At 39.9% G+C, this 11,336-nt stretch overlaps 2 protein-coding genes across 2 annotated transcripts; both read left to right on the top strand.

Moving 5' to 3' along the window:
- Nucleotides 1–303: 303 nt before the first annotated feature.
- On the top strand, nucleotides 304–1,269 carry LOC138766511 (olfactory receptor 5B12-like). The gene has a single exon (XM_069944101.1). The coding sequence runs from the start codon at nucleotides 304–306 to the stop codon at nucleotides 1,267–1,269; it is 966 nt and encodes a 321-aa protein (XP_069800202.1).
- A 5,709-nt stretch (nucleotides 1,270–6,978) lies between these two features.
- Nucleotides 6,979–7,800, top strand: LOC138766510 (olfactory receptor 6C3-like). The gene has a single exon (XM_069944100.1). The coding sequence runs from the start codon at nucleotides 6,979–6,981 to the stop codon at nucleotides 7,798–7,800; it is 822 nt and encodes a 273-aa protein (XP_069800201.1).
- Nucleotides 7,801–11,336: the final 3,536 nt, after the last annotated feature.

The following is an 11,336-nucleotide window of genomic DNA, read 5'->3' as shown; positions in this document are numbered from 1 at the left end:
CCATATGCCTATTGGTTAGTGCATGAGGGTCTGGTTTCGGCTGCATGTGGTGACGTACAGTAAATGTGGGAACGTGGCCTAAGACTTATCAGATATCAATATGATGTTCAGAAACAAGAAAATCATGATGCTAATTGGAAAGTGAAGATAGGGCGTCTGCAGGTGTAGTGCCTAGGGAAGCAGCAGCTGTTAATACAGCCCTGCATCTATGGAGGCCTTCATTTTGCCCTGTAAGATTACTTTTTTGCTCTTGATTTTGCTTAAATACCCCTTTACATGATTCTTTTATTTCAGGCGTTATAGATGAATGTACAAATGAAGCCAAACCAAACAGTGACATATTTCATCATAAAGGGGATCTCTGATGATCCTGAGCTCCAGGCTCCGATATTTGTTCTGGTTTTACTCCTTTATCTCATTGTTCTTGTCGGTAATATGAGTCTTCTTCTCCTGGTCTGCCTGGACTCTCATCTTCACACTCCCATGTATTTCTTCCTTGCTAATCTGTCTGTAGTGGACATGATGTCTTCCACTGTCACCCTACATAAGACCCTTCTAACGTTCATCACTGGAGATAATACGGTGGCCTATCTAGCCTGTATGGTGCAATCATATTTGTTTGGTTCCTTATCAGGACATGGACTTTTCATATTAACAGCCATGAGCTATGATCGATATGTAGCTATTTGTAGACCCTTAAATTATACAATTATTATGAACTATAAGGTATGTCTTCTCTTGGCCTCATTTTGTTGGATATTGGGTTTTATACAAGTCATTCCTTATATTTGCATACTACTAAAGATCTCTTGTTATTCCTCCAATGAGATTACACACTTCTTCTGTGACCTTGCTCCCTTCCTGGAAATAACCTGCAGCGATATCACGCTACTAATAAGACTTTCCAGTATACAAGGAGTCATTGTTTACGCAGTTATTCCATTTCTTTTCATTTTAACTTCTTACATCTTTATAATTACCACCATATTGAAGATCCGTTCCAGTATTGGTAGAAGAAAAGCCTTCTACACGTGTTCCTCACATCTCACAGTCATCGTATTGCTCTACACCACTCTCCTCTGTCAGTATGCAGTACCGAGTAATACTTTAGGCTCCAAAAAACTGTTTTCTTTGTTTAATACCGCAATCGTTCCTTTACTTAACCCTCTGATTTATAGTTTGAAGAATAAAGACTTCAAGACAGCATTCAGAAGGCGTCTGAATAAGTGTAACGTGGATATTTTGTTTCTTCAGAAATCTATGGTGTAGATTTGGAAATTGTAGGTTGTCTTGGTGTGAGAGCTATTTTGCATATCCTTTCTTTCCTGAATTCTTAGTGGAGCAGCAATGATCTGTAAGACTCCATACGTCTTTATAACGAGCTCTCCTTAAGGAGAGTTAGTACCCATTTAATATCGTTAGACCTCTCACTAGCCAGCCAACACCCTGCTCTGCACTGAAGAGGGGCAAAACCCCCAAAACAGCTGTCTGCAGTTGGAAAATCTTTCCTTTTGGAGAGATTGTTTTGCTTGGCAAAAATTCTCCAGTCAATGTTCTAAGACTCCTTGATTGAGTGACACTTGACTTAAAGGGACATCTCTTTGCTCAAGAGGTGTGAGAGCTATTCTGCATATCCTTTCTTCTCAGAATTCTTATTAGAGCAGCAATGGTCTGTAAGTCACCACATGTCTTTATGATGGGCTCTCCTCAAGGAAAGTTAGTAACCCTTTAGCCCAAGCTTTGTTCAAAGGGGAATCCAGTTATTTGAAGCACTGTCCAGTCTTTAACCCTTTCAAGACAGAGCCCGTCGTTGCACAGATGTCCGGGTCAAATTAATGCAATGCTCCTCCTCTCGTTCGAAGAGTCATAGCGCTTTTATTTTTCCACCTAGAAGGCTGGTTGGGGTGTCATTTTTTGCCCCATGATCTCTTCTTTTTATTAATATCATATTTTTGTAACACAAAAATTTTGATAGCTTTTTATTCATTTTTTTCTGGTATACAATTTATTAAAATCATAAATCCTGGTGTTTTTTTGTTTTTTTTTACATTTACGCGGTTCCCCTAGCGGGAACAATAATGTTATATTTTAATAGAACAGACAATTCTGCACGCTAAAATATATAACATGTTTTTTTATTTATATTTTTTTAATGGGCAAGGGGGTTTTTAAGCTTTTATTGGGAGGGGTTTATAAGGGTTTTTTTTAATACTTTTAAAACCTTTTTTAAAATAACATTTTTTTTTACACTTTGTTTCACTGTAACAAATGCAATCAATAGATTTCATGTACTGATCTATGCTATGCTGATCTATGACTTACCTCCGCCCGTTGGCACAAGCGATCGGGACCCCTGGAGCCATGAGGGGTGGTCCCGATCACTCGGTGACAGAAGCTTGCTATAGATTGCAGAGTTTATGGGGTTAATGATAATGAAAATATAAAGAAGTGAGGGAGCTCACACTGGTACAAAGAACACAGGGTGCAGCTAAGTGTCCAAAACACAAAACTGTGTACAAAAAGAACAAAACTAGACACTATCTGATGAAGCTCACACCACTATATGCAAAAAATGTTTCTTATCTTTATTGGGATATGATTCAAAAAATGAACACCAAAACAAACAACAATTAAAATCAATTTAAAAAATCCAATATGTATATGAAAAAACTAATTAAAGGGATCTGGTACTCCCTTATTTAACCAGGGAACAACAAAAAAATAACTTCCACTGTTTGCAATAGTCGTCTGAAAATAATTGACAATATGATTATGTTAAAGTCCGCCAGACATCAGTTATTTTAAACCCTGTGTGCATTGCACGTCCGTCATCCAATTGACTTCAATACATTGCTTTGTCAAAAAGGTCAAATAAAGTCAAATAAATCCTGGCAATAACGTGTCTTTTCTCTCTTTTTTGACATTGTGTGAACATAGCCTTAGAGTTTAACGTTTGAGGCAGCTTTAGGCTATGTTCACACGTCAAAAAAAAGAGAAAAGGCGTCCACCTCTGTTTTAAACGGCCTCTGTTATTGCTACGATTAAAGTGATAGACGTTGTCTGTGCTGACGTTAAAATAATCACAACAATTATTTTTGGGCGTCTTATGCAACCAGTGGACGTGATTTTTTAGTTATTCACACACAGTTTTTCATTTTTCACTATTCTGTCACTGCTTTTACTATTAAATTCAATGGACATCCCAAAGGGCACAGTCCACCTTAACTTGAATAATGTACCAACAGCTTTCATTGCACTGACAGGCGGCCAAACAACAAAATGACGGGCGTCATTTAAAACTCAATGACAATTGGCAATGACATTTATTTTTTCTGCCAGACACGTTTTTTGAACAGGCCACCTGAGGCAACCAGGTGACTCACTAGGGTTAACTTCACCCAGCAGAGCTGTGGACAGCCATGGATCACTGGTGAACAGTGACACCCTTGGTGTTGGTGAGGTGCTGCAGAAATCAGCCAACAAGAAGACTGGAACATCCGGTACCACGTGTAAAAGTCTTTTATCTTTTACATTATGGCAGCCAGACAGAAATAAGTTAATAAGGGCAGATTTCTCTCTTAAATGCAATGCAACTAGCTCCCTGCTGCACAAAAAGGCACGATTAATGGCTTCTGCACGTGCAGTATGGCTGGTAGGCCTCTGAGAAACAGCTGAACCCTCAGTATGGCTTGACACCTCGGTGGGACTGCTAAATACTCAGGCAAGCTTGATGGCCTCTGAGAAATCTGCACATGCTGTATGGCTGGTAGGCCTCAGTGGGACAGCTGAACGCTTGATGGCCTCTCTGGGACAGCTACGCTCCAGTCACTTACTTAAGCATCCGGGCCCAATATGGCTTCCCAGTATGATTGTGGTCGCTCAATAGCTCTTCCACTAGCTTGGCAGTTGTGTCAAGAGAGCCACTTGCCATGACACCATATCTTCCACCTCCCCAGGCCTCCCCATAGGCATTCGTAGATGTCGGGGCTTCTCATCCTTTGGCCACCCCTGAAGTACTGGTGGATTCTAGAGCTCCTCAACCTCCTCAGGCCACTCCTGAAGCACTTCATGGATTGCTGGACTCATGGATGTCCGGAAACACTTTGCTTACAACCACCTGCACTACACTGCCAATCTGCCACCATATTTTTCTTTTCTGTGGTTTCACTTACATGCAGGGCCAGAAACACAGGGGCAGAGAAGTGGTTCCACGGGGTGGAACACAGGGATGTCGGTTGAGCTTTCTATTGGCATTTAGCAGGCTTTTCTGGCTGTGGTTTTTATGCATTTTTGTGTGTTTGTGTGAGGATTTATACTGCAAAATCGCATGCCGGACTGCTCAAAATAGTGGCTTCACCTATAGAAAGCGTTGTGGCGTTAAAAATCACTTTTTTGTTTGGATAAACACGAAATTTACACCAAAGTTTGGCGAACCCGACAAACTTTGCTCATCTCTACTCAACAGTATAAGGAAATATGTGCAGCATCTTAGACTAAAGCAGAGGAGTCACACAAGTTAATAATCACAGCTATGACAAATGTTCCCTCTAAGCTTCAACCCCTGCTGAGGAGAATGGTAAGAGAGCTGGGCAATGTTCAAGCAAAGTTGAGAAAGCCAATAACTTAACACAGGGACATTGGTACCGGAGAATAAAAGCTAATGCAGCAAGCAAATGAATTATAATGGAACAGCCAGTGTACATTTAAATGTACGTTTGCCTCCAAATGGGTCGCTCTGTGACCCCATATAGTAGATAAGCCCCCTCTGAAAGCCCATTTATTGTGTATATATAATACATATAGTATTAATTCCCCTCTATGTCTCCATTTAGTATAGGCATTTTTTGCTCTTTCATATAGTATAGGTCCCCTCTTTGTACCTGTGTAGTATAGTCGTTAGATCTCTCCTTGCCTTATATAGTAGTTAGATCCCTCTGTGTCCCAAAATAGTAGTTAGGTCCATCTGTGCCCCATATAGTAGTTAGCTCTTCCCTGTGCCCCTGTATAGTTGTTAGATCCCCTTTGTGCATCCATAAATTATGCCCCTCTGTGCCTGTATGTGATAGAAAGGTCCTCTCGATGCCCCTAAAAATATTAATTTGGTCCCCTCTGCTCCTCCATCTAGTAGTGTGGCCACCTATGTGCATTCATATAGTAGTTATACGTTTCTGTAAATCCCCCCCCCCCCCCCCAAGTAAATTGTATCCTCCATGTTGGTAATTTCCTCTGTAGTAAGCTCCCACTGAAGGTAATTTTTCTCTCACTGGGTTTTAAATATAACCTTTTTAATTCTACATTATTAGTGTTAATTTCTTAGATTAAACCAGGAACAATAACACAGCAAAAGCCTCATATGTAGATATCATTCATTGTCTATATCTTCTTTATAGAGTATTATATATGTCTTAGCTACACAAAGCTCAAACGATACATAAAAATATAAATTAATTAAACAACAAAAGTGGAAGAATAATGAGTCACAACGGAGTTGGAAAGAACAAAGGGATCAATTAGTGAGAATGGAAACACCAATAAAACAGCAGCCATCTCAGGTCTTACTGTGCTATCCCTTGTAATGGACTCTCATGGTAATTGCATGGATTGGCACGGTAACTGATTCATTCGATGTTGTCTCCTATATGTTGTCTCCTAAGTGTTTATGGGGTCAATAATCTTAATTTTATTTTCATTAGACCATAGAACCATTACACACTGGGGGAGATTTATCAAAGGGTGTAAAATTTAGACTGGTGCAAACTGCCCACAGTAACCAATCACAGCTCAGCTTTCTGCTCTGGTAAAATATAAGAGGAGCTGTGATTGGTTGCTGTAGGCAGTTTGCACCAGTCTAAATTTTACACCCTTTGATAAATCTCCCCCACTGTGTTTATTCAGGTATATTTTGGGACAAAATACATACGTTATTACAATATTTCCCTAAGCCATGGTCCATTATTTTCTATGGTAAATCCATATCGTAGTTTACATAGTGTTTTTTTATATTGTTCAAGAAAAAAATGTGGCATGTCACTTCTTTGCGCATATTATGCCTCTAATGACTCCACTAGAAAGCTAATCCTAATGCATTCTTTGTCAAAATGTCTGGTCTGCCCAACCAATGTTCTGGTTTAGAGATGAGTGAACTTCGAGCATGCTCAAATTCATCCGAACGCGATCGTTCGGCATTTGATTAGCGGTGGCTGCTAAAGTTGGATAAAGCCCTAAGGCTATGTGGAAATCATGGATATAGTCATTGGCTGTATCCATGTTTTCCAGACAACCTTGGAGCTTTATCCAACTTCAGCAGCCCCCGCTAATCAAATGCCGAACGATTGGGTTCGGATGGACTCGAGCATGCTCCAGGTTCGCTCATCTCTATTCTGGTTCCATCTAGATTCTGTATTCTGTTGACTCATTTGATTTATAGTATTTTTATATTCTGTTTCAAGTTGCCTTTTGATTTTGACAGTTTGCTTCTAGACTCTGCTTTTGTCTACTCCTCCGATACTACATCTGAAACTTGTTGTTCTACAGTTTTGTATAAGCCAGTCATGTTTCTATGGCTACGGAACTATGATTAGGAGTGGTTTCAAAACCTCTTTTAATACATGCCAAATACGCTACAATCGAACAGATATCTTGAGTTGTACAACACCAGTCTTAGATAAAGCCCCATCCCCATTCATATCGCTAGATTACCGGGCACAGGCCTTCTCCTTGGCGCACCCATCTTAAGTTAATGTTCCCCTATATGGCTCCAATTTCCTACAATTAACTACCGACTGAATATCACTATAATGTATAATATAAACTATAGCAAACTATCAGTGTCTTGTATTCCAGATAATAAAACTAGAAATGAAGCCAAATCAAACAGTGATATATTTTATCATAAAGGGGATATCAGATGCTCCTGAGCTCCAGGCTCCGATATTTGTTCTGGTTTTATTCATTTATATCATTGTTCTTGTCGGGAATATGAGTCTTCTTCTCCTGGTCTGTCTGGACTCTCATCTTCACACTCCCATGTATTTCTTCCTTGCTAATCTGTCTATAGTGGACATGACGTCTTCCACTGTCACCCTACATAAGATCATTCTAACTTTTCTTACCGGAGATAACAAGATGACCTACTTGGCCTGTTTGGCACAATCTTACATGTTTGGTTCCCTATCAGGACATGGACTTTTCATATTGACGGCCATGGGATATGATCGATATGTAGCTATCTGTAGACCACTGAATTATAACATTATTATGAACTATAAGATATGTCTTCTCTTGGTCTCATTTTGTTGGATATTTGGTTTTATTCAAGTTGTTCCTTATGTTTTGTTAATATCTAAGATCTCGTGTTATTCTTCAAATGTCATTGACCACTTCTGCTGTGACCTTGTCCCCTTCATGGCGATTGCCTGCAGCGACATCACCATACTGGAAAGTGTGACAGTCATACAAGGAATGATCATTTATATTTTTATTCCATTACTTCTGACTTTTACTTCCTATATCTTTATAATTAGAACCATAATGAAGATCCGTTCCAGTATTGGTAGAAGAAAAGCCTTCTACACATGTTCCTCACATCTCACAGTCATCTTATTGCTCTATATGACTTTGATCTTACAATATGCTATACCTGCTAATGGGCTTAGTTCAAAAAAAATATTTTCTTTGATTAATACAGCTATGGTCCCCATCCTTAATCCACTGATATACAGCTTAAAGAACAAAGATGTTAAAACAGCTTTTATTAGGAAGATTAGGAAGTGGAAATTGGAGATCTTTACTGCAACCTGATATTTGTAAATGCCTTTTTCCTTTTCTGTTTAGCCTCTTTTTCACATACGTCTAGTAAACATTCGGTGGTAAAAAGTTCATATATAGCAAAAAATTATAAAGAAGAATGAATGGGAATCTGCCACCTAGATTTTTACTTATTAGATACAGTTAGAAACAGAGTTTTTTTTTTTAATAACTGTATTTTATGATTGTACTCCCCCCCCCCTATTTTTGATTGATTTTGTTCATTTGGATAACATATTTTGTACCTCTTAATGTACGGTCTTGTGTCTATGTCTGTGATATATCTTTTTGTGGCTATAATCTTCCGCAACTTCCCAACTATGATCCATGCTAGCTGCAGTGATTAAGTTCCTGTACAGGTCTTGTTCTACTGCTCATTCCAGTTTCAGCCCAACTCCATGTACTACACTCCAGCCCAGCTCTGGTGACTACATGTTAAGGTGACCATGCACCTTCAATAACTGATGGACAAACAGTTATCTCCCATGTCCACCCCCTACACAAGAGGTTTAAGTGGTTGACTGCTCTGACTACAGCTTATCACTCCTATCTTCGCCAAAATCCTCTGTTGGTGGGAGGTCGGGATAGCCCTATACAACCCATACCGATGGTTGAACCCACAGAGGGTGGAGGATATGGCCAAAAGAGGTATAAAGTGTATGGGGACCTTTAGAGACAAGCTGTGGTGACAATGTTAAATTCCAGCTATGGTGACTAAAGATGAGCGAATCTACAGTAGGAACAAAACGAAGGGCTTTGTTTCTATGGGAATTCTGGGCTTTGAAGTATGTTTCACTCCCTGCCTTTTCTCCCTGGGTGCTGGGAAAAGATGGATGCACTCCTGGGAAACTTCTCCCAGTTTCCCACGACTGGATACATCTTTTTCCAGCACCTGTGGAGAAGCGGCACAGAGTGAAGCAGATTTCAAGGCCGGCAGCCTGATGAGAAGAATCCCAACAGGGACAAAGCCCTTCGTTTCGGTCCTACTGTAGATTCACTCATCTCTAATGGTGACTATTAGAGATGACCGAGTAGTGAAATATTCAAAAGTTCGAAATTCGATTCAAGTAGACTGCGATGCTCGACTTTCTGATCGAATATGGAATCCCATTAAAGTCTATGACAAAAAATTCTCGTGACTTGGTGATCTCCAAGTGGTTGAATTTAGGTTTCCAAGTTCACCATGACACCTCAGAAAATTATGTAAACACCTCTGGAATGCAACTGGGACAACAGGGGAAGCATGCCTGGGTGCATCTAACACGCCAAAGTTGCAGTATTACGCCACTATCACAACCTCTCAACAATACACTCCAAACACAATATAACCTCTATGTAAAGTGGAAAAAACACCAGGAAACCTTCTTTCCTCTACATTTGTCATGGACAGAAAGTCACATTTTAAGCAAAAGAAACATTTTCAGGCACCTCTTTAAATCACAATGCATATGACAACTACAGATGGCAAGGAAAGGGGGAAATAAAAAAATCACCTACCGCTAACTGTCATTGTGTCTGTGTGAGTGTAATGTGGTAAGACACATTCTACCCATAAAGGGTGTGGTTCTCATGGAAACCATGTAAAAACTGAAATTAAGGCCCTTCAGTGAGGTGAGCCCTTAAAAAATCCTGGGAGTTACAGGAAAACTGATAACAATACCCTGGAATTTGAATGTTCACACTTGAAATCCTTTAAAGAGTATCTAAGATAGGGCAAGTGCGGTATCCCTGGCCAAGCAGGATACAATTTATTTTTTAGGCGTTTTTAATTTTAAAAAATGACATTGAAATTTAAATAGAAAAACCACCTACTACTACTGCCCATACCGACCTGATTGATCCTGCTTTCTAAACAGTGTGTCCTTTCACCTAAAGGCATAAGGAGAGAAAATTAACACCCCCAACAAAAATTAAGATTAGTGCACCAAAAATGGAGTGTAATGCACTTGAGGTGAGCCCTCCAAAAATTGATTTTGTGGCCCTTGAGGTAAGCCCTCCAACATTCTCATTTGATTTAACCCCTAGACGACCCTGGACGTAGGGTTACGTCATGGAAGTCTGTCCCCAGACGACCCATGACGTAACTCTACGTCCTGGGTGTTTCTCCCACTATGAAGCGCGCTCCGGAGCGGAGCGCGCTTCATAGGAGGTGGGGGCCGGCTGCAGTGAGCAGCCGGGACCTCCCCGGTAATGACACGCTGCAGCGATCGCGCTGCCACGTGTCATTAACCCGTGTGTCATTAAACGACCGCGGCGTTTAAGTGTAAGTGACAGGGGGGGTCCCCTGTCACTTACCGATCGAGACCCCCGCAGTGTGACTGTGGGGGTCCCGATCGTTGAAACGGACCACCGGAGGTCTCTCACCTGCCTCCGTGCGGTCCAATCGGCGATCTGCTACACTGAGCCTGCACCGGCAGGCTCAATAAGCAGAGCGCCGATAACACTGATCAATGCTATGCCTATGGCATAGCAATGGTCAGTGTAAAAATCAAAGTAGTGTATGTAGAAGTCCCCCAAAGGGACTTCAAATGTGTAAAAAAAAAAAAAAGTTCAAAACACTATTACACTATCCCAAAACCCCTCCCCCAATAAAAGTTGAAATCACCCCCCTTTCCCATTATATAAATAAAACATATAAAAATAAATAAATAGATAAACATATAATATACCGTAGCGTGCGTAATTGTCCGATCTATTAAAATATAACAAGCGTCATTGTGATCGGTGAACCGCGTACACGAAAAGAGGGAAAAAAGTGTGCAGATTACCGATTTTATGTTACATTATATATTAAAAAAAATCTATAAAAAGTGATCAAAACGTCCGATCTTCACAAATATGGTATTAATACAAACTAGAGATCATGGCGGAAAAAATGACACCCCATACAGCCCCGTAGGTGAAAATTTTTATTAATATTTAATTGCCAAAAAAAAGGGATTTCATAAAAAAAATACATATATAACATTAGAGAATCTGTGTAACCTGCATATGGTTGTGTTCGGACTGACCTATAGAATAATAGTATCATGTCGCTGTTACCATATAGTGCATTGTGTAGACACAGGAATCCCCAAACGTTACCATATTGCATTCTTTTTTACGATTTCACCAATTTATATCTTCATAAATAATATATTTGGAATTCCATCATACATGTTATGGTAAAATGAAAGACGCCATTACAAAGTACAACTATTCCTGTAACAAACAAGCACTTACATGGCTTGTAGATAGAAAACTGAGAGTGCTGGAGCTCTTAGAAGGGGAGGAGGGAAAAACGAAAACACTAAGATCAAAATTTGCGTGGTCCACTGGGTCATTTTGGGCCTGGTCCTCAAAGGGTTAATAATAATAATAATAATAATAATAATAATAATAATAATAATAATAATGAAAAATTCAATTGATTTGAAATTGAAGATTAAAAACACAGCCGATAAAGTGGCCTCTACCGACCTGCCAGCTTCTGCCTTTGAAACAGCTACAAAATGCAAGGAAGGCAATAGACACCCATAACAAGTTTGTAT

This window comes from Dendropsophus ebraccatus, chromosome 10, assembly GCF_027789765.1.
Source record: "Dendropsophus ebraccatus isolate aDenEbr1 chromosome 10, aDenEbr1.pat, whole genome shotgun sequence".
Lineage (NCBI taxonomy): Eukaryota > Metazoa > Chordata > Amphibia > Anura > Hylidae > Dendropsophus > Dendropsophus ebraccatus.
This window is presented reverse-complemented; position numbering and strand designations above follow the sequence as displayed.

Excerpts from the sequence above, each read along its gene's own strand:
- LOC138766510 (XM_069944100.1), top strand. The coding sequence starts at position 6,979 with ATGAGTCTTCTTCTCCTGGTCTGTCTGGACTCTCATCTTCACACTCCC.
- LOC138766511 (XM_069944101.1), top strand. The coding sequence starts at position 304 with ATGAATGTACAAATGAAGCCAAACCAAACAGTGACATATTTCATCATA.